We start from the raw sequence: 24439 nt of genomic DNA on the forward strand, positions 1-24439 counted from the left end.
GACTAACAATATTTCCCACATCTTAAGGACGATTTGGACCAGTTGATTCTGGGAAACTTTCACGGGAGAGTGCATCAGCCACTTTGTTATAAGCTCCTGAAATGTGTTGTATGTTGAAACCAAAATCTTGGAGAGCTAAACTCCACTGAATAAGTTTTTTGTTATTTCCCTTGGCGGTATGAAGCCATTGTAGCGCAGCACGGTTGGTTTGCGGGTGGAAATGCTGTCCCCAAATGTATGGGCGTAGCTTTTCCAGAGTGTAGACAATTGCGTAACATCCTTTTCACTGATTGATCAGTGGCTTTCCCTCTCAGACAGCTTCTTGCTGAGAAACATGACAGGATGGAACTCTTGATTTGGTCCTTCCTGCATTAAAACTGCTCCCACACCACACGTGGATGCATCTCTGGTTACTAGGAACGGTTTGTCAAAGTCTGGGGCCCTTAGCACAGGGTCAGACATGAGTGTCACTTTAAGATGGTTAAAGGCCTTCTGACACTCTTCAGTCCACTGAACTGCATTTGGCTGTTTCTTTTTGGTTAGGTCTGTCAGTGGGGCAGTGATTTGGCTGTATTGCAGTACAAATCGCCTGTAATAACCGGCCAAACCTAAGAAGAATTGGACCTGTTTCTTTGACTTTGGGACAGGCCACTTTTGGATAGCATCCACTTTGGTCTGTAGGGGGTTGATAGTTCCTTGACCCACCTGGTGTCCAAGGTAAGTCACTCTGTTTAGGCCTATTTGACACTTCTTAGCCTTTGACACTTCCTGCCTCCCTTATGCGCTTGAAGACTTTTTGTAGATGTTCCAGATGTTCTGCCCAGGAATCCAAAAATATGGCCACATCGTCAAGGTAGGCGACTGCATATTCTCCCAGTCCCGCTAGGAGACCATCTACAAGTTTTTGGAAGGTGGCGGGTGCATTCCGCAGCCCGAAAGGGAGTACATTAAATTCATACAGCCCAACATGTGTGATGAAAGCTGATCCTTCCTTGGCGGATTCATCTAGCGGTACCTGCCAGTACCCCTTGGTTAAATCCAAGGTAGAGATGAACTGGACCCGTCCCAGTTTCTCTAATAGTTCATCTGTGCATGGCATTGGATAGTTGTCTGGGTGAGTTACAGCATTTAACTTACGGTAGTCCATGCAAAAGACGTATCTTCCAATCTGGTTTGGGAACTAGAACCACTGGAGATGCCCATGCACTGCCAGAGGGTCGGATTATATCCATCTGTAGCAGATCCTGGATCTCCCATTCTATAGCAGTTTTAGCTTGAGGAGACACCCGGTAAGGTTGGGCTTTAATTGGGTGAGCATTACATGTGTCAATGGAGTGGTATGACCATTCAGTCAGTCCTGGGGTGGCTGAGAAAGTCGGCGCGTAGCTAGTGCACAGCTCCTTATCTGCTGTCGTTGCATACGCCCAAGGGTCATTGAGAGGTTCACCTCTTCCACACCACCATCACTTTTCCGTTCATGGTAGACACCTTCAGGCCACTCAGCATCATCTCCTCCCTGGGCTGTAAATTGACAAACCTTTAATTCTCTCAAATAAAAGGGCTTTAGAGAATTAATATGGTACACTTTAGGCTTTTGGTTGGAGGTGGGAAATGCTATGAGATAATTCACAGCTCCCAGGTGCTCTTGGACCGTGAATGGCCCTTCCCACGACGCTTCCATTTTATGGGCCTGGAGCACCTTTAAGACCATGACCTGGTCCCCTACTCTGAAGGACCGCTCTCTGGCTTGTTTATCATACCAGGCTTTTTGCTCTTTTGGAGCATCTTGTAAGTTTTCTTTAGCAAGGGCTAAAGAGGTTCGGAGGGTGGTTTGTAAGTTGGTTACAAAGTTCAGAATGTTAGTTCCTTGAGTAAACCCCTCCCATTGCTGCTTCACCAACTGTAATGGCCCCTTAACCTCACAGCCATATACAAGTTCAAATGGTGAAAACCCTAAACTGGGATGTGGTACAGCTCTGTAGATAAAGAGCAACTGCTGCAACACTAGGTCCCAATCATTGGAGTGCTCATTTACAAATTTACATATCATGGCCCCCAAAGTTCCATTAAACTTCTCCACCATGCCATTTGTTTGATGGTGGTAAGGGATGGCAACCAAGTGATTTACCCCATGAGCTTCCCAAAGGCTTTCCATAGTTCCTGCCAGGAAATTAGTTCCTGCATCTGTAAGGATGTCGGAGGGCCAACCTACCCTGGCAAAAATGTCTGTTAGTGTCTGGTACACACTTTTAGCCTTGGTGTTGCTTAGAGCTACTGCTTCCGGCCATCGGGTGGCAAAATCCATGAAAGTCAGAGTGTACTGCTTTCCTCTGGGTGTCTTTTTCGGAAAAGGACCCAGAATATCCACAGCTACTCGCTGAAATGGAACTTCAATGATGGGGAGTGGCTGTAGAGGGGCTTTGACCTGGTCTTGGGGTTTTCCCACTCTTTGGCATACCTCACAAGATCGGACATAGGCAGAAACATCCTTGCCCATTCCCTCCCAGTGGAATGACCTCCCCAAACAGTCTTTGGTCCTGTTCACCCCAGCATGGCCACTAGGATGATTGTGGGCTAAGCTCAAGAGCTTTTCCCGGTACTTAGTTGGAACTACCAACTGTCTCTTTCTATAACAAACCTGGATCGATTAGAAGAGTTGAGAGGCGGTGGGTTGCTCCGTGCCTCTGTCCAAGGTCTCTGGAGGCTTTCATCTGCTTCCTGTTCAGCGTGGAACTGTTCCCTTGATGCTGGAGACATCAGTTCCTCAATGGATTGTGGACATGGGCTTGGTCCCTCTGGAAGTGATGCAGGTGATGGGGCTGTTTCAGTTGATGGTGAACCACTCTCCACTGGTGCACTATGGGGTATTTCGGGCTCTGGCTGAGCCCCTTGTGTAGGGTCATCTGCTGCTGCTGCCAGTGCAGGCTCGGTGGTGCCCTCTGGTGTTGGAGCTGTAGATGGGGTTGCAAGCGCTGGACTCAGTGCTGGCAATGGTTCTGGTGCTGGTTGCTTCGCCAGTTTCAGTTCGGAAACTGGCTTTGGCTGGGTCTCTGGGACTGGATCCACTACGGCCGTTGCAGTTGTTGGCAGAGGATCCAGTTCCACCACCTCTATCTGGGTCTCTGGTAACACAGACGGGGCCCTGGTGGAAGGCTCAGGAACAGGGATAGGTGTGGAAGCTTGCTTAGTCTGGCTGCGGGTGACCATACTTCACAGGGTATTCAGATTCAAAACACAGAGGATCCCCCTCTGGGCAAAACCTTAAAGTTACAGAAAACAGGAATAAACCTGCCTCTTAACACAGGGAAAATTCACATAAAACAAAAGATAAACTAATCCGCCTTGCCTGGCTTACCTATACTGGTTGCAATATTGGAGACTTGGATTAGGATGGGTTGGAGAAGATGGATTTCTGTCTGGCCTCTCTCAGTCCCAAGAGAGAACAAACACGTAAACAAAGAACACAAACAAAAGCCTTTCCCCCACCCCCCCAGATTTGAAAGTATCTTGTTCCCTTATTGGTCCTTTGGGTCAGGTGCCAGCGAGGTTGTCTTAGCTTCTTAACCCTTTACAGGTGAAAGGGTTTTGCCTCTGGCCAGGAGGGATTTTATAGCACTGTATACAGAAAGGTGGTTACTCCTTCCCTTTATATTTATGACAGGGCCCAAAGAGTAAAAGGTTTTAACATGACCCAGTCACTGTCCATTGTTAAATAGTTTTAAAGAATGTTTGGTATACAGAAACCTCAGCCTGCCACACTAATAATCATTTTAACCTTTTATTAAAGATACAGAAAAGAAGGAAATACAGTTAAAGCATTTGAAATGTAATTAAGTAAGACTTTCATTCAACATTTTGTTTTGTTTCCCTCCTTGTAGCTGGAGAGCATTTTTAGAAGGAACCTTCCCTCTTTGACAATCTTGTGGATGGTACATAACTGTCCTTTTTGAGAAAAAGAGAAAAAGTTGGGCTGGGCTGGGCTTTGCTGGAGCTGAAATTATTGCTGCTACTGTTAAAGTCTGATCCCGTTTTTTCTAGAAGACAAAACAAGACAATAAACACAAAAGATGCAAGAAGGAAATAGCAAAGATGGAAAATGCAGCTTCTGTCTCTGGCGTTCACTCTCATTTGCAACATCCCTGCTAGAAAAATATGGGCATGGCACTTCATCTTATTAGGTGCTCTGAGACCGGGTAAATACATATCAGCATTGGTCTATTTAGGACATCTTGCAGAGTATGTCAATGCTGCAATTATAAATCCATGGTTGGCCCATGCCAGCTGACTCAGGCTTGCAGGGCTCCGGCTACGGGGCTGTTACATTGCAGTGTAGATGTTCCGGTTCAGGCTGCAGGCCAAGTTCTGGGATGCTCTCACTTCTCAGGGTCCAGCCTGCACCCGAATGTCTTCACCACATTTAAACAGCCCTTTCGCCTGAGCCCTCTGAGCCTGAGTCAGCGGTCACAGGCCAGCCAAGGATTTTTAATTGCAGTATAGGAATACCCTGAGTTGTCTCTCTGATCACAGGCTTACAGCAGTGTTGGTCAGCAAAGCCAGACTCTAATTTAATCAGATGGCAAAAAGAGAGGGATAGAAAAAAGAAGAAATAAAGTGAGGGAAGCAAAAAGATATATGGGAGGGAGGGGGATGGTAACAGAGTCTCATATCCCAGGTGGTGGTTGGGATTTAGCCAAAGCAAATAAAGGTAGCAGTGGCAATGGTGATGCCATGTGGGTTCGTCTCTCTTTCTCTCTCACCTGGTCTAGTCAGGACATCTCTGAAGATTATAATGATGAAGGTCCAGCAGTGATGCCTTGGATTCTCGGGGTCCAAGAAGACAGTGGGGATGGGAACCATGATGGTGAAGCTCGTACTTTTCCTGTTCACCCATCTCCCAGCCAGCCATTGTTTTCAGACAGCTTCCTCTTCTGCTAACATTTGTTCCCAAAGGTCTTTTCTATTAAGTATCCCAAAAGGGAGTGATGGGTCGAATAGCCTCCCCTTATTATTTTGTCTGCCAATTAGGCCTAATTTCCAACACACTAATTTTGGTTCATTGATTTCCAGTCCCATACTTCACTTGTTTACCAGGCATGATCTTAACACAGTTCTTGAGAGTTATATCAATTGGCTTTTTGTTTGGACTAATTCAGTCTTTCTGTCTTCCTTTTACACGTTTTCCCATAAACATTTGTTGTTACAAGTCATTGCAACATTTTATAAAGTTTCACTCACTCTTTACTGTTTCACTCACAATTAGGGTAAATTTGTAGGCCCAATTTCCTGCTTTTTCAACTTCCAGTTGGTTTCTTAGCTTTGAAAGAGCTAATTATTGAACTGAACTAGGTGAATAAACTGAAATGAAGAAAATATTCTCTTTGCATCTGCAGAAGAGCCTACTGCTATCAAAACCTGGTGTCGTAAAAATAAAAGGAAGGGTAACCACCTTTCTGTATACAGTGCTATAAAATCCCTCCTGGCCAGAGGCAAAACCCTTTCACCTGTAAAGGGTTAAGAAGCTAAGATAACCTCGCTGGCACCTGACCAAAATGACCAATGAGGAGACAAGATACTTTCAAATCGGGGGGAAGGGACGGGGACGGGGGGGGGGACAAGGGTTCATCTGTCTGTGTGATGCTTTTGATGGGAACAGATCAGGAATGCAGTCTCAGAACTTCTGTTAGTTAGTAAGTAATCTAGCTAGAAATGCGTTAGATTTCCTTTTGTTTAATGGCTAGTAATATAAGCTGTGCTGAATGGAATGTATATTCCTGTTTTTGTGTCTTTTTATTACTTAAGGTTTTGCCTAGAAGGATTATCTGTTTTGAATCTGATTACCCTGTAAGGTATTTACCATCCTGATTTTACAGAGGTGATTCTTTTACCTTTTCTTTAATTAAAATTCTTCTTTTAAGAACCTGATTGATTTTTCATTGTTCTTAAGATCCAAAGGTTTGGGTCTATGTTCACCTGTACAAATTGGTGAGGATTTTTATCAAGCCTTCCCCAGGAAAAGGGGGTGTACGGCTTGGGGGGATATTTTCGGGGAAGACATCTCCAAGTGGGCTCTTTCCCTGTTCTTTGTTTAACACTCTTGGTGGTGGCCGCATACTATTCAAGGCCAAGGCAAAATTTGTACCTTGGGAAGTTTTTAACCTAAACTGGTAAATATAAGCATATGGGGTCTTTCATGCAGGTCCCCACATCTGTACCCTAGAGTTCAGAGTGGGGAAGGAACCTTGACATGGTGGCAGAGTGGTGGGATCATTTTGAACCAGAGATCATTTTGAACCAAAAGCACAGACCTGAAGAGGTTGTTTGTTTTTTTTAAGGTGAGAGCAGCTAGAGGGTTTTCTGTCTAATTGCCTGTAGACAGAGGTGTTAGTTTTTTACAAAGGTATTTTTCTTTTTTCAGCTGGAGTTTTCTCTACCTAAAGGCAGGGTAGTTAACCTCCTGCAGGGAAATTCACAAGTTTTTCACAGACCTGAAGAGGTTGGGTTTTTTTTCCAAGTTGAGAGTAGTTAGAGGATTTTCTAGCTATTTGCCTGGAAACAGAGGTGTTATGTTTTTTTAAAAAAGGATTTTTCTGTAGGCTGAGAATAGCTCTCAGAGAACATAGGTATCACGTTACAGCACAGCAAAATTTTACAAGCTAGTAAAGTTAGTTAAAAACAGAGAGGCTAGGATGACCCAAACCAAGGCACAACACAAACTGGGGTTAACCAGACTGGAAGCAAAAGAGAAAGAAAAGGAACACCAGAGAGATATGGAGGCAGAGAAAGAGGCAGAAAAGGCCCAGGAGGCTGTCCACAAGAGAGCTGTGGAGGCAGAAAAAGCTCAGGAGGCTGCCCACAGGAGAGCTATGGAGGCAAGGGAAAAAGAGAGGAAGCATGCACTGGAGATAGAGATGGCAACGGCTCAGCAGAATATATCAACAAACCCTAGCAATCCTTCTCCAGGTACCACTTCACATCCCTGAAATTTCCCCACCTACAAGGCAGGCGATGATACCGAGGCCTTCTTAGAAAACTTCGAAAGGGCCTGCCTTGGGTACTGGCAGGTACCACTAGATGAATCCGCCAAGGAAAGGTCAGCCTTCACCACACACGTCGGACTGTATGAATTTAATGTGCTCCCTTTCAGGCTGCGGAATGCACCCGCCACCTTCCGAAAACTTGTAGATGGTCTCCTAGCGGGACTGGGAGAAAATACAGTCGCCTACCTTGATGATGTGGCCATATTTTCGGATTCCTGGGCAGAACACCTGGAACATCTACAAAAAGTCTTCGAGCGCATAAGGGAGGCAGGAAGTGTCAAAGGCTAAGAAGTGTCAAATAGGCCTAAACAGAATGACTTACCTTGGACACCAGGTGGGTCAAGGAACTATCAACCCCCTACAGACCAAAGTGGATGCTATCCAAAAGTGGCCTGTCCCAAAGTCAAAGAAACAGGTCCAATTCTTCTTAGGTTTGGCCGGTTATTACAGGCGATTTGTACTGCAATACAGCCAAATCACTGCCCCACTGACAGACCTAACCAAAAAGAAACAGCCAAATGCAGTTCAGTGGACTGAAGAGTGTCAGAAGGCCTTTAACCATCTTAAAGCGACACTCATGTCTGACCCTGTGCTAAGAGATGGGTAACCACCTTTCTCTGTACAGTGCTATACAATCCCTCCTGGCCAGAGGCAAAACCAAGTGTTTGGGTCTATTTTCACCTGTACAAATTGGTGAGGATTTTTATCAAGCCTTCCCCAGGAAAGGGGATGTAGGGCTTTGGGGGTTATTTTGGGGGAAGACATCTCCAAGTGGACTCTTTCTCTGTTCTTGTTTAACACGCTTGGTGGTGGCTGCATACGGTTCAAGGCCAAGGCAAAGTTTGTACTTTGGGGAAGTTTTTAACCTAAGCTGGTAAAAATAAGCATATGGGGTCTTTCATGCAGGTCCCCACATCTGTACCCTAGAGTTCAGAGTGGGGAAGGAACCTTGACAGCTGGTTTAACACTTCAACTAACTCTGGTTCCAGGTGCTTAGCCCATGACTTCCACCAGTTTAGTGGTTGGACTTTCTTTAAAACTTGACAGCAAACATGTACTGCTTAATACTATTTTTTGTGTTTAGTTTAAATTATTTTATAGATTATAACAAATCTGATAACCTATATAAATGCCTGATTTCAAATTTAATTTTAATAGGTTTATTTAAAAAAAAACCCTGTATTTAATTTTTTAATCCAATTTTTTAAATATTTGTTTTTAAAAAACATTGATTTTTATTAACCCTAGAAGGTCTCTAGAAGAGAGGACCTCACCACTCCTAAGACTGTGTTTATATGTACAGCAGTCACCATTGGTGATTTTTTTTTAACTCACTAAATGTGAGTTGGAGAATAGATTTGTCCAGGGTTAGTTTAGCCATATAAAGATGGCATTTCTCCCTTATATTAGAAAGAGAACAAAACACAATTAAGTCTAACTTGGTCACCCTCTCCAGAGTTCAGAGTTCCCATGATTAAGACTATGAAGGAATGTCAAATTAGCCTTGAGAGTGACTTTATTTATCGGGATCATTTATTCATTTTTTGTGTGGTTGCAGATGTATATTCCCATGAGATGTGCACATGCCCAGGGCACTGAAGCTAGAGACCTTTGTCTAGCAGTACCTGTAGAGGCAGTGCTCCCTCCCTGTGGCCCTTAGCCCCTTCCCTGGCTACTTAAGGGTGGTGCCACTCCAATCCCCCTCAGTTTCTTCTCACCACCTGCAACCAAATTTGGAGCATTCAGTATTGTAGTTTACCTTTGCTGCTTATCTCAGTTTTTGCTGGGGCTTTAGTAGTACTCTTAGGTCTAGTTGTACTAATTGGTTAGTTCCTGCTTCCCCAATAATTCAGAAGCATTTGGAAGCCAGGGCTGCTCCTGCTTCTTGTGATGGACCCTTGGCACTGTCTGATTTGGTCACATAGTTGTCTTTGTCAGCACCATATTCGATTCCACCTAAGACTCAGATTCAGAATTGTGGTCAGCATCCTTTTCGGTACCAAGGGGCCCATCAGTGTAGATGCTGTCTTTGGTACTGATGATGTCTTTGTGGCACACCTCATCTTTGGGTTCATTACTAACTTCTGCTCTGGGACTGTCATTTGCACCAGTACCCAGTGGAACTGTGATGCCTCTTTGAGTACTGAAGACACCAACAGCTCCTTCATCCTTGGTACTGATGCCATCTCCTTACTGATTTTGAGATGAGGTTGATTGCTTGCTTGCCGCATTAGGAGCAACTCCTCTACTGCCATCAGGCAACTTCCAGGGCTCATCAAGATAGAGTTCGTAGACATCTTTCTCCTTTCCATTCTCAGAAGTCCTGAAAACCATCCTCTGATCACCATCGGTACAAGATTGGCATCTTTCGTGAATTAAAAACAGGGGTCCCAGGCTTAGTCCCTCCTGGCCACCAATGCCTTATCCCTATGCCCAGCAGTCGCCTTGGAATTACTGAGATGTTTCCCAGTCTGGAAGATCCCATTTTTCAATGCAGTCCAGAGCTAAGTTGCTAATTTTGACTGCCGTTTCTCTTCCTGAGTTTTACCTCTATTACAAGCACAGGCTGAGGTCATTCCTACTGTGATGGTCCAGATTGATCCTCTCATATATGAGTCTCTCTCCCATAGGAGCTTGCATTGCCCCGCACCCTCCTTCTTTTTCCAGGAAGGCTCATAGGTCACAAAGGAGGAGAGCTTCTGGGCCCAATTTCAACCAACCATTTCACTCTTCTCCAGTGCTAAGGAAGCAGCCATTTTGACTTGTATGTCCAGGACAGCAGTCCAGTTGTGACCTCTCCATCCCTGTCTCAGTTCCAGGACAGGCTGTCTTGCTTTTCCAGTGCTTGGGACTCAGTAACCATGGACAAATGGGTCCTAAGCACTGTGAGATCAAGTTATGCCATCCAATCTCCCCTTCTCATCCCTCTTACCCCATCTCTCTTCAGGGATCCCTCTCACAAGCCAGGTTTCAGAGTAGCAGCCGTGTTAGTCTGTATTCGCAAAAAGAAAAGGAGTACTTGTGGCACCTTAGAGACTAACAAATTATTTGAGCATAAGCTTTCGTGAGCTACAGCTCACTTCATCGGCATCCGATGAAGCTCATGTAAAGCTGTAGCTCATGAAAGCTTTGCTCAAATAAATTTGTTAGTCTCTAAGGTGCCACAATTACTTCTTTTCTTTTCACAAGCCATTTATCCTTCAGCAGGTCCAGACCGTGTGTGCTTCTGGAGCTGTCAAGGAGATCCCTCTGCAGCACTGAGGGAAGAAAGTCTATTCCTGGTTCCCAAATCTAAGGGAGAATGAGACCTATTCTCAGTTTCTTCGCAGACTCAACAAATACATCAAATATGTGAGATTCCATATGGTCACTCTAGCGATGATTCTTCCTCAATTAAGTAACAATAACTAGCTTGCTGCCCTGGATCTTCAGGATGCTTACTTCCATGTAGCAATTTTTCCCAAGTCACAGTAAATTTCTAAGATTTGTCCTGGCAAGTCAATATTATCAGTACACTGTGCTTCCCTTTGGCCTCTCCTGGGCTCCTTGAGTTTTTACCAACGGTGGCAGTGACTACGTATTTCAGGAAGAGAGGAATTCACGTCTTCCTGTACCTAGACGATTGTTTAGTGAGGGGCAAGTAAAAAAAAAATCCTTTTACACATTCAGTTCACATTATGCCTTTTCAATCATCTGGGCCTGAGCTCGGACAACGGGAAGTTGATGTTAATACCAACTCAAAAAAATTGAGTTCATTCGGGCCCTACTAGTTTTTATGAGTTCGAGTCTTGTAATCAATCTTTAAGTAGACTCTGAGTTCCACCTCCTTCTGATACTGCCTGTGAGTCACCTGAGTGGAGTATACATCTGCAACCACACAAAGAAGAGACGATTATGCACCTGCACGATAACTATTGTTCTTCAAGATGTGGGTGCAGACATCTATTCCACAATCCACCCTCCCTTCACCGCATCAGTGTCTCAATTCTTGATGTTCAGTACAAAGGAACTGAAGTGTTTCAGCACTGCCCTTAAATATCTAGGGGAACGGCTAAGGGCCCCAGGGCATAAGCACCACCGCTGTGGGTATAGCTAGGCAAAGTTCTCTGGCTTTGATATGCTCATTGCGTACACACCTGAGTGAAATACACATCTGCACCGACCTCTCAAAGAATAACAGTTACAGTACAGAAAAGTAATTGTCATTTTTTAACAATTGAATTGATTTTTCTATTTTGGGTTCTTTATATTGTGAAATGTTTAATCAGCTATTGCTTTTTAAATTTAGAAAAGTGGTAATTAATCTGTATGATGCAAAAAATTAATATACATTTTAATAAATATATACTACCAACAAAAATACTGGAAATTTAGGACTAATGCCATTTCTCTGAATGTCAGTGTATATTGGTTGTACACAGAAAGCTCCCTGTAAGCAAAATGTAATGAAAACTAGTTAATTACTCTATATTGGGCCTTATGTTACCCTCATGTGGCCTACTACTCTCCCCTCTTAGGAGTTGTGTTGTCATTGGATTTTCTGCCCATATGTGTACTATATTCCCCTCCTCAAGAAGGGGTAAGGGCATAGAATATTACTCAGTGCTGCTAAGATCAGTATTAATTCTATCTGGATATCTGCATGGCTGTAAGGGAAGCATTTTATGTACAGTGGCTATTGTCACCTCTTAACGCCTTCAGGCACAACCTTTACCAGAGCCCCATTCCAGCAAACTAGAGAGAGAGCCCCAGATCCACAAAGTCTAGGGCACCTAAACCCTAGACTTAGGCACCAAAGTCCCAGTTTTAGGCACCACTCCAATCCACAGAACTCCCACTCACCTGCTGCGTAAGCATGTAGGCATCTAAACTCACTCAGCAACAGGGGTGAAAGTAAGGCGGTACGGGCCAGTACGGCGTACCGGTAAAAAGTAGCCGCCAGTATCAGCCCATACCGCTGACTGTAAAGCGCTGCCGTGGCACTTTAAGGACCCTCCTTAAAACACTGCTGTGGCAGCTTTAACATCGCTGCCCCTTTTGCGCCCCCCATCGGCAGCCCTGCCAGGTCCCTTCCAGTAGGGCCGCCGATGGTGGGGGAATAAAAGGGGTGGCAATGACCCGACAGTGCTGCCGATGGGGGGCACAAAACGGGCAGCGATGTTAAAGCGCTGCTGCAGCAGCGCTTTAATGTCATTGCCCCTTCCCCCCCCGGCCACCAACGGGGATGGCAAAAGAAGTAGCTGCCCTGGGGCTGCGATTTAAAAGGGCTCAGGGCTCCGGCCGCCACTGCCGCGGTAGCCCCAGGCAGCACGGGCCAGGCAATGCAGATGGGCTGGCTGGGGGATGCTGACTCCAGCCGCGCCCCTTCCAGGGGGTCCAGAGTGGCCCCGTACTGGTAAGAGTTCAATTTTACTTTCACCCCTGCTCAGCAACTAAATTTTTGCAATAAAAGTTACCTAGGTACCTATGTTTCTGCCTCCAAGCATGCATGCCACAGCCTCCCTCCAGGGATCTGGCCACATATCTCCTACCTAAGCCCCAGAGGAGTCCACAAACAGGGGGAAGATGGGTGGAGGAGCACCTCTCTCTCCCATGTGGCCTAATCTGCTAAGCATCTTCTGATCACCCCTACTAGATTGGCTCTGTTTAAAATCTGGCAACTGCAGAAGGAGCAGCAGCCGCCACTACCCACTTTATACATTTTAGCCCAGTGGTTAGAGCCCTCACCTGGGATGTGGGAGATCTAGGTTCAATTATCCTCTCTGCCTGATAGGGAGAAAAAAATTGAATAGGGGTGTTTTACATCTCAGGAGAGTGCTCTAACCACTGAGCTTTGGGATATTCTGACGTGGGGCTCCCACAGTCTCTCCTGTTAAAGCTCTTCCACTTTGGATTAAATAACTAAAAAGTAATTGAGCCAGAACAAGAGCGTGACTCTACAGTCCAGTGGTTCCACCAGGCATCCACCTGGGAGGTGGGAGACTCAAGGTCCAGTCCTCCTGTTCCAGTGACTTTTTAATTAGTCTTATTAATGGACTTCTTAATGGAACAGGGCAGATTGAGTGAATCCCATGTCAGAATATCCCATAGTTCAGTGGTTAGGGTGCTCTCCTGAGTGGTGCCTGTTCAGATTCTTTCTACCCATCAACCAGAAGGGGGAATTGAACCCTGGTCTTCCATAACCCAGGTGAGTGCTCTAACCACTCAGCTAATAATTATTAGGTGGGCATGACCAGCACCACCTCCTTCATCTGATTTGTGTAGAATGAGGCAGGCGCCTAACTCTTCACAAGAAATGACTTAAGTGCCTAAGCCACTGGGCTCCAGGAGAGGGCTTCCTGGTGTGGATCACTAGCAGAAATAGGCTCCTGCCTGCAGCCTGGACTTAGGCACCTATATCTGTGATGGGGTGGGGCCCAGTGTATGCACCTCTCGTTGGCCTCTCCCATTTGCTAATATAGGTGGTTCCCTGCCTAGCATGCTACCTTTTGTGGATCCTATTCTTAGGTTCCCATCTCTCCCAATTCATTGTATAGGAAACCTAGGCACCTAACTCAGGCTTTGTGGATTACCATGTTGTTCCATTGATTTAGTAGGTACTTAAATGCTTAAGCCCCTTTATAGATCTGGGCCAGAGATATTTCCACAAGTTTTCAGGAGGAAGACATAGTGCAAAATTCTGTGATGACCTCAGTCCAGCAGTTAAGTCTCTTGGTGGACCCTGTACCTGGACAGGGCTGGTTGCAGGATCAGGAACATATCGAGCAATGTAAATTAGTCATGAGGTGCAAGATAGTCAGGAAACAGATGGATGTGGCAAAGATGCACTGATTTGACATTCTGCAGTACTGCAAAATGAGTCATAGGTTTTATCTATACTAAGAGAGTCCCCTGGTTCAAGGACATTGATTTAAAAATTGATTTAGTTAAAGTAGTGCAAACCCCTAATGAAGACACATTGAAACCAGTTAAACCCTCACTTATATCAATTTAGTTTGTGTTATTAAATTACCAATTTAGTTTAAATTGATATGAGCAAGGGTTAAGTGTGTCTAGATTAGGGATTTGCACCAGTGTAACTAGGCCAGTTTTAAAATCTGTTTAGTTAAACTGATCAACTTTTCTAGTGTAGTCAAGGCAATAGCTTCTGTTACAGAAGAAGGAGAAGGCAGGTAATGGGAAAATGAGGCATGGCTAGTGAAAAAGAGGGTCTGCTCAGTGAGAAAGTCCCAGTAAACCTAAACTATGGACTTGCAAATGTCCAGAAGTCAGTAACTGAAGGGTGTAAGATAAAGCAGCAACCCCAGAGACAAGCTGTAAAATCTACCTGCACCACTGTAGATCTCTCTAGCACTCCAGGCAGCACACACAATGGACATGGACTGTTTGTGTGAGTCTCTCTATGGTTCCTTTGTGCAGTGCTCTGAGCACAAGTAGTACACTAATGTACACCTTCCACTGCAAAATTGGTATCAATGTTGCATAATGGCCATGTGGATAATGACAACAATTTCTTTAAATAACTTGAACTCCAAAGGCCTTTATTTATATTTCCTAGGTCATAACTAGAACTACATGTGTGCAAAATATAAAAACTAAATTTTATTGTTTTGCTTCTTCCACAAAAAGTAAGACAGACAAAAAAAAGATTTTTGCCAGCAATTTCTATACAAATACAGCAAAAATTAAAATAATCAAGTTTAGTCCTGCCCAATAGTGCAATTACTATCATATATTTTGAGAAATACATTCACAGTAATATCAGGACTTCTATTAAGTATTATAAAAATTGTTGTTTGTACTATTTTTGTGTTTCTCCCAGCAGCATTAGTGCCAGGAGTCCAGCTAAAGAGATCTTAGAGAAAGAAATCAGAAGAAATTTCTCTGAGTAAACTAGTTCAGAATAAATCAGTCTGACATCATTATTGCTAGATGCAAATGCTGTATATCATGGAGAGAAAGGGGATTTTCTGTTGTGTTTGTAGCTCTGGAAGGGCATGAGATATCGTACCTTGAAAATTTGAATGGGTCCAGGAGTGAAACTTGTCAAATGAAAAGTCTTTGGTTTAAACACACTTTTTATTGGATTGTGTAACTAACAACACCTTTAACCATTAAAATTCAGAGATGTTAAAATCTAACCAATTTTTTAATACACATGGCATAGCTTACTTTAGCATTTAATTAAGCTTGGATGATGAAATTAGATTTGGTCATGATCTGGCAAATTAATGCATTGGTTCAAATGCTTATGCCTGTGCATATTGCCCCTGTTCCTGACTCTGTTCTGACTTACACCGTTGTGAATCAGCCGTAACATCTTTGGAGTCAATAAAGTTATTCATGTGCAAAGCCAGAGGAAGTAAGGTGAACCATTGTTTTCAATGCAACTCTGTATGAACATAGGTGTTAGCACCAGTATATCTGTCTCAGGACTGGAAGTTTGAGGGTGCCCTTTGTAATCAATGGGAGTCTTCCCATTGACTTCACTGGATGCTGAGTTGGAGCTTTAGTTCATCGTACTTTCTGATTCTCATACATAAGCAAAGTGCTGCAACATTTAGTTTGCAAATGTTGCAGGGGAATGTTTAAATTCAAACTATTTGCATTGATTTTGTTTGTGTGTGTGTATGCCATGAAAACATTTTGGTTTAATATTAGGTTTAGTAAAAGTAATTTATAACAAAACCTAACACAGTCATCCAAAGTAATAGAAAGCTAGCCCACTGGCAAAAATTATTGGATTTAAATAATGCATCTGGTTAGGTCAAAGTTCTATGAAAGGAGGAAAGCCAAAGTCTAAGCACTTGAATTATGTAGTTCTTGAGAGTCCAATTTATCATTTGTGTCTTTGACTTTTCCCTTGTATATTAAGGGAGAATACACAACCTCTTTGCCTTTCATTGAGACTTATATCTGTTATCATTCAACATTGATTTTTTGAGAAAGGATCTGTACTTTCCATTTTACTTTGCTAAAAATATCCCTTTAACTGTTAATTTGAAATGGTAACCTTTTCATGTTGAATCATAAATAGGCTAGAATGAAGGTTTTGTTGTGTCTAATAATATTTTACGGTTGAAAATCCTGGAGATAGTAAACTAATTATTTTGACTAAAAGGTTGTTGCACAGTTTATGTCCTGTGGAGGGTTACAGGAAAAACATTCTAAAATGTATTCATTTGTTGTTGGTTCATTAAAGAAAAGGAATGATTATTTTCAGAATAATGTAAGTTGATCTACAGACCAGTATTTATGATGTATTTAAAAGAGAACATGTAGTAAACCATGCTATAGACTATGGTTAATGCTTTGCATTTCCTGATGTCTTTTGAAACGTAAAAAATCTACAACAAACAGATCGGTAATGCGTAACTGGTATGAAGATTCGATTCAGATTTAAGAGCTTTAGTTTGCTTTGAATCTTTCTATTTTCTGCATTTGTTTTGACTGCTCTCATCATTCAAGATTGACACTTGGATGAGTGTGTAGGAGGAAGCAGCAGCAGCAAGCTTACAGCTTGCAGACAAAAAAAATCTGCCTTATCTGATGGCTATTATTGAAAATGCGAGGTGTAGCCTAGGCTGGGTAATGAAGGGGAGCGAGCGAGGGGGAGCAAGAAGCATGGAGCTGCATACTGATGAGTGTAGGAGTACTTGATAAAAAGAATTCTTGCTGCTGGCAGTGCATTGCTCATTGTGGAGTATTCCAACAATCACATATAACGGCAAACAGCTTAGCTGACAGCTTGATATGTCTTTTTTTTTCACTGTATGACGTTATGGTCTATAGTAAAGATTAATAACTAAGAAATGTTGAGCTAGGATCAGATCTTACTCTATAGACTGCCCTGTAAACTATGTTTTACTTCTGACTTTCTTCCTTGCTGAAATCATTAATCTGTCAAGCTGGCGGGCTCCTTTGATAGCAACTTTTCCAGGAACATGATGTGGCAATGCCACCTCTCAGCCCAGGACTACCGCTACTATCCAGTGGATGGCTACTCATTGCTTAAACGCCTCCCTCTTCACCCCCTTACAGGACCCAGATGCCCTGTCCAGACAGTGGGACAATGGTTGGAAAATATTGGGCTACCTCAGTATGAGAACCACTTGCTGGCTAATGGATTTGACAATGTGCAATTTATGGTAAGAATCCTTCTCTGTATTGCTGTGTATAGGCACTGTAGCTGTTGTTGTTTTTTTTTTTATTGTCTGTATCTTTGTGTTTCTTATGTGATTTTAAATAGCTTAGAACTATTCTGCTTTGCACTGAAATCTGGTAGTGTTTCAGTTTCCTGCATACAGCTGAATCAATATGTAAGGTGTTCTCAGGATAAACTTCCAAAATATGCATGTTATGAAATAATATCTATAGCCAGGGACATGGCCAAGGAGAAGTTGGGGGTTAAGGTTCTCTCCCACCCCCATATCAATCTCCAGGTTTTAAAAAAAGTAGAAATGCATAATACTTGTACACCATCATTGGGAGGGGGCAATTCCCCCATATGTAAAGGTTTGGCCACACCCCTATCTGTAGCACATCACATGATATTACTTTTATTTAAACATTAGAACCAAGTTAATTAAATAGCATCACATGCCATTGTTACAGGAAGATGTATTTTAATTATGGATAATTATTGAACAAATTGTGCCAACTCTAACTAATTCTGGATGTCTTAGTAAAGTGGGGTTGTTTGGATTTTTTTAGGTAATCAGTTTATGGGATTCACTTGTTTGAACGGGAAAGCAAGAGTATTCCTTTAAATGGATACCAAAAACTTTAGCTTAACTATAAATATTTCACTGAGATGAACAAAAGGACCAAATTATTTCAGATACCTTAGAATTTAGGGTATACACATGTGGTATGGATGACAAACCTCATGTATACAATCTTTCCACTTGAAATTAATATGGTTAAGGCAGGAAGGTAACCTATAAAATTGCTACATAACCATGAATATACCTCTTCCAATGTTTATCATTTTTATTTGTGGTAAAAGTACTCACCATACTTGTTGTACAGTACCAGATCTCCATACATTATTCTTTGTCCCTAATTAAGGTATTTTTCTCTGTAAATATTTTGATCCTTGGATAGCTCTAGAGCTACTAAATTAACGAACAGCTTACATACAGTATGTAAGATGTACAAGTGGACTTTGGCATGAATATGCTATGATTACAAAGGCATATTTGTACATCAGTCATATTTTTCCCATTTTTCTTTTTTTACCAATACTAAGTACACCTATGGGTTACTGATAAGAAAATTGTGAAACACCCATCTATTTTTATTTCCATATGTATTTTTGATTTTTCTTCCTGCCTCTACATGGCTGCTGTGTGTTCTTTTGCTTATATCAACAAAAATCTTAGCAGTTTTTGCTCCTCTTTTAAATATTCTTGATTTTAAAAGCAGAAAAGTTAGACCCAAATAAAAAATAAAATAAAAACACAAATGTAATTTGTAGGCTTCATCCATCCAATAAAAGTTCTTAAATGGATTTCATTGTAGCGAAACTTGCAACCACTAGTATCTTACATATTCTGTAGCTTTAGAATTACGAAAGCAGATGAGCATAAATCATAAAAAGATTACAAAAGGGAAAATGTTCACCAGGGATCATAGATGGCATAACAAATGTGTAGAGGTGCACCTACCACTAGTAAACAGTGAGCAGGTAGGAGCTACAGAAATTGACTTGGATTGCTTTCCAAACATTTACTAAAGCTGTAGGAGCCTGATCCAAAGTCCATTGGCATCAATTTGGACACTGTCATTGACTTCAGTGGGCAAGTCCTAAATTGCTCATTGACATAATTATGTAACTGTATCTATTTCAGCATGAAGTTCTTTTAGTAAATACCCAAACCAAACTTTTTCAGGTGCCATGTGAGTTAAGTTATGGCATGGGTGTTTGTACGGTAACCACAACATTCTGGTCAGCTTAGTCTACTAGTTCTTTTCTAATTTAATTTCTTCTTGAATATATATTACAGTTAAAACATACAATTTCCAGTGATGTTATTTGGAGTTCAGTGCATGTGTGAATAAGAGATTAGAACCCTATATTGAATTAAATAATTAAACATATTGCTGTGAAATAATGTTGTAATGAAACAAGAATGATATAATAACTTTTCAGTATTTACAATAATTTGATATGCTGTAGTTTGGGCCACAATATATCAAATATTTTATTGCAGCAAAAAAGTGATCATAAAATCATAATTTGCTGGTTTATATGTTATTATTTTGCAAACATCATCATTACATAATGTAACAGGTTTCTCCTGGCATAATTCAAAAAATGTTTATTGTCACTAAAATACTTTCCTTTCTATCCAAAATTATAGAGGAAAATTAAACCTGGAATGTAGATATTAAAATTGGAGAATAAAGGTCTGTTAGGGTAATAGGAAAAATGAGATATCTATTAACCTTAAATGTGGAGTGTTACATTTTTCTAAAATATCATAAAATTGTTTATTTTAATCAAAATTGTTTACATATTCATCTACTTTATGTAAACTTATTTATTCAGTTGTAGACTTGGCTAAAATCGGTTGGCTGTCTGCTTTTGAACAACATTATTGTTTTAATGCAATGAAAAATCAGTTAGACATGTCTGTTCTTCATTCTGTACCATATTTCTGCTTTTGTTTTTCCGAAAGCACATTCTGACCTGCATTTATTCATCTTGTTACCTAAGCAACAGCCACTGCACTCCTATTATATATGATGTAGTAGTACAAGTCTTACTAAATGTTTAGAACAAGAAAGGGAATATCATGATATAATTAATGTTAGAAATATCATACCATATCTGAGAACAAATATATTATATTTAGGCAACTCTCAGCAGCAAAATTTTACTAATTAAATTAACATTCTGGTAAGTAAGGTATTTTTTAGATAAAAGGATTTCATGCTAAATCATTCATTAGATTCATAGAAATTATATCCTTGGGTTTATTCTCCCCTCACTGTGCAGGGAAGATAGGCACTTAACTAGCATTACAATTAAGAAGATTTACTCTCACAATTTTCTGTGCACGGACTCAAGAAATAACCTCTTTACCTATAAACTTCACCATCTGAATTATTCTTTTCCAGTAGTTTGTCAGTTCATATAGGAGTGTTACAATTATTTTAAAATATAGCATTTAAAATCAGTATTTGAAAAATTGCTCTTGCTTTTCTTACCAAACCTGTTTCTATTTTTAGAGTATTTGTGCACACAGCAAGCAAAATTCCTGTCATATTATTATTATAATAATAGAGCAGCAACCATGTAACATTTAATGGGACATACATAGGTTCAGTCCCAAGACTTGGCTAATAGTCACTTGTAGAGATAGAATCAAGCTCAAACATATCCAGTCATTATTGTGATTATATTATTTATTTTATTTTATTGTAATGTGTCAAACAAAGGGTTGTTGTATCCTTTTGGATGTACAAACTTGCAGTAAAAGTTTGGTGCAGTGCTGTGGAAGTGTGGTAGAGACATTGATAACATAGAAAATCTGACAATGTAAAGATTCATTTACAATTAAACTGACTCCCAGACAGAGGAGGATTTATATCCTGACAATTAGACCAGTACAACTAGTTGTAAATTAGAATAAGTTGTCTGGATCTAAGCAATGAGGAAACCAAATGAACTAATGGACACCCTGATGGATGGATGAAAAATACATGAGATCATAGGCTAGTTGGTTGGTTGCATATGTCTGTTTATAACTTTGGAGATTGATCATAGACACTTTCATTTTTGATTAGTGAGATGGATGCCCACAAACAATTGCAACAAATCAGATCACAGTATCTATTGGGGACTAGTTCTGACTGAGGGTTGCGTATGACCATGCATTTGTACATTTTCCTAAGAGTTTAAGTTGAGATGTTTAAATCATATCACTTGCTTAATATTACAGTCTGACCAAATTGAGCTCTCTGAGACCTATAAACATTATGTGAGAGGAATGTGGACCAGACCACCAAAAAGAGGCAGAGTTCATAGAAAAATATGAGACATTTGATTTGATGGACAAATTATTTTTATCTTCCAACACTTACTGTTCACTAGTATCCAAACATTTAACAGTCCATTAACTTTAATTGGCATTTTGACACTGGAACAATGGTTATCCTTCCACTACTTACATATATGGGCCCCTATTTGTCCAGGTACTTATACGGCCTCCAACACCATAGTATCTGACATCTCCCAAATATTGATACATTTATCCCCATTTCACAGATGGGGAACTGAGGCACAGAGAAATTGACTGACATGGCCAAAGTCACACAGGATGTATGTATCTCCTGAGTACCCATTAAACAGCAAGACTCCCTCTTATTATGCAGGAGCACAGGCATCAGCAATTTAGCCACCTCCTACATATGTACATTGGGGGCAGATGAGAGTCACTGCATCCTCTCTCCTTTCTTCACTACCCAGATTCCTTAGAGCATGCTTCCAAATTGAATTCATAGAAACTCCAATTAAAATTAATGGGATCTGCAGGTGCTCTGCACCTCTGAAAATCAGGCCACTTTTACTTAGGTGCTAAGATTTAGGCACCCAAGCTTTAAAAATGTTTTACTCAATTTCTAGTCACAACAGTTCAAATTACATCTGGATGCATGTGCAAATTTGCATTACTCCTTTAACTTCTCTGTCACCTTTTTCCTTCCTAATGGCTGATTTACGTGGGGGCTGAGTTAACTGCTGGAGTTATATTTTTGTTGTATTAAATGGTGTCTTTTTAAAATATTGTCACACTGTCTAGAACCAGACAGATTTTTTAAAATATATTTCCATAAATCAAATAATTTTATCAGGTGTAAATGCAATATATTCTCTCTTTCCCATTTTCGACTCTTGCTCATTTTCAAAGGAGTAAAAATCAAGCATATCAAGCTTAAGGAGATTAAGGGGTGACATGATAGTGGTCTTCAAATACTTGAAAGGCTACATAAAAAAGACAGAGAAAAGTTGTTATCTCTTGCCACAGAGGCCAGGACAAGAGGCAATGGGTTCAAACTAGAGCATAGCAGATTTAGATTAAATCTCAGGAAAAACTTCCAAACTGTAAGAACAGTAGGACAATGGAACAGACGGGCCTAGGGAAGTTGTGGAAGCTCCTTCACAGGAGGTTTTCAAAGGGAGACTGGATAGCCATCTGTCTTGGATGGTTTAGACACAACAAATCCTGCATCTTGGCAGGGGGTTAGACTAGATGACCCTTGCAGTTTCTTCTAACGCTGTGATTCTATCTGAATAACCTAAACTCAGCTTTAGTGCAATTTGAAGTATGAGATAGGTAATTGTAGACACCGATTACTTTATATACAGTTACTCTCAAAATATGTATCTTAAATGCAATTATTTAATGGGTCTACTTGTGTGACTGGGAAAATCAGGATTGGGCACTAATACCATTACTAGTTTAGGTCGTGCTACAAAAGTGCACTGAGCTAAAAATACGCACTACTCTAAGAAAGAGGGTTAGGGTTCAATACCGTCTCTTCTGTGTGTAAGCACAATTAGGTGTCACCATTGCGTTGTTTAAAAAGAGGGGGAAAATTGAGACCACATGTTTAAAGAATTTTCTTGTTGTCCATAAGTATTAGTGTACACAAAATTAGCAGCAAGTATTTTCTGTGAAAGCTGAGTTGAAACAACTGAAATTCAATTAACATGGTATATTCAAGCATGACTCTCTAGAGTGGCAAAAAGAACTGCAGACTGATTCTGCTTCCGTTGAATAATAATAATAATATCTAGCTCTTATACAATGCTTTTTGTAATAATAGGTTCTAGAGCAGTAGTTTTCAACCTATGGTCCGCAGACTCAGGGGGTCCACAGACTATGTCTAAGATTTCCAAAAGGGTCCATGCCTCCATTTAAATTTTTTTAGAGGTCTGCAAATGAAAAAAGTTCGAAAACCACTGATGTAGAGTATTAATCAATGAGACATCAAATCAGGCCTGCCGACAGCAATTCGGGGCCCCAGGGCAGAACAGTCAATGGGTCCCCAGCCCGTGCAGACGCAGTCTGCCTGACATTTGGGCGGTGCTGTGCCTGTGCTGGCTGGTGCCCAGTGAGTTGCCACCTGTGCTGCGAGGCGCGCTCTTCCAGCACGGCCAGGGCTTCCACATGCCACCCCAGCTGCCTTTGCTGCTGCCAGTACCACCCCATGTGCGCCTAGGAGCCCTCCAGAGGCGACTAGTGGGAGGGACACAAAGGGGGGGCACCAACTAAGGGGCGGAAATGTGACCCCTCCTGTGTGACCTCCCACGTGACTCCTCCCCACCGCGATCCCAGGGCCCTGCGCTCTCCCCGTCCCCTCCTCCCCATCCCACGTTACCTGGGCAGGGGGCTCTGTCCTCCTGCTGTGCTGGCCCAGCTCCCCCTGACTATTTGGCTACTCTTCTGGTAGTCAGGCTCTGGAGCCACTCCTGGATGCTGCCCAGTGCAGCACAGCAGCTGCCTGGGAGAGCGTCTGACTGCGGCAGCAGCAGGCTGCCTCCCCAGGCTTAGCTACTGGTGACAGTGGCCAAGCAAGCCGGAGCCCCCTCCCCAGCATGCTCAGAGTCAGCTCCTGTCCCAAGAAGCTGAGCCTGGGCAGGGACAGGGCTGCCGCTGTCGCCGCTCCCTGCCTTGGCCAAGCTCAGCTTCTGGGGACTGAAGCCGACTCTGAGCATGCCAGGGAGGGCTCCGGCTCATGTGGCCACTGTCCCTAGAGAAGCTGAGCCCAGGGCAGCTGCTGTGCTGCACCGGGCAGCATGGCCAGAAGAGGAGAGGCTCTGGCCCTGCCCCTTTCTTTCCCCAGCTGGGGCTGGCTGCTGGGTTGAGTGCCTCGAGCAGGCATCTGGGGAGGGCGGGCTGCCGACCCTTCCCCCCACCCTGGCATCGCCTCTGAGCCCTGAGGCCTGCCCGGGCAATTTAAAAGGGCCCGGGGCTCCCAGCCACAACCACTGCAGCGGTGGTGGCTGGGGGGCCCTGGGCAATTGCCCCCTGTGCCCCCACCATCAGCGAGCCTGCATCAAATGGTCATGTCAACTGGTTTATTAATCAAAGATTAGACATCTAGGATTAATCAGCATGAATACAGAAAGGTCGTGTATACTGATTCGGGGTCCAGGCTTGTCCACTTCCACTGGTCCACATTGTTAACATTTTCATGTATATTTATACATTACTTGGTAACCTTATATTACAGTTTGTGGTTGGTTGCATTACTGAGCATTATCCAATTATTATCAAATGTCAACATATTCCATTATGCTCTAAATTTCCAGTTACAAAGAATCATAACAACTTTTAGCCTATTTAGCAAGAGCTTAACATGGGTTTAAAACAAGTGTCTTAACCAGTCAT

The 24439-nt window shown here is 42.2% G+C and overlaps 1 protein-coding gene across 6 annotated transcripts in view; it reads left to right on the forward strand.

The window, feature by feature from the left end:
- Positions 1-24439, forward strand: part of ANKS1B (ankyrin repeat and sterile alpha motif domain containing 1B) — a 754152-nt gene that overhangs the window by 422531 nt on the left and 307182 nt on the right. For all 6 annotated transcript variants that reach the window (XM_084617338.1, XM_084617337.1, XM_084617336.1 and 3 more), the window contains one exon: positions 17079-17185. In XM_084617338.1, the coding sequence (XP_084473464.1) occupies positions 17079-17185 (107 nt within the window). The remainder of the gene's footprint in view (positions 1-17078; positions 17186-24439) is intronic.

This window comes from Lepidochelys olivacea (assembly GCF_965140295.1).
Source record: "Lepidochelys olivacea isolate rLepOli2 genome assembly, chromosome: 1".
Classification (NCBI taxonomy): domain Eukaryota; kingdom Metazoa; phylum Chordata; order Testudines; family Cheloniidae; genus Lepidochelys; species Lepidochelys olivacea.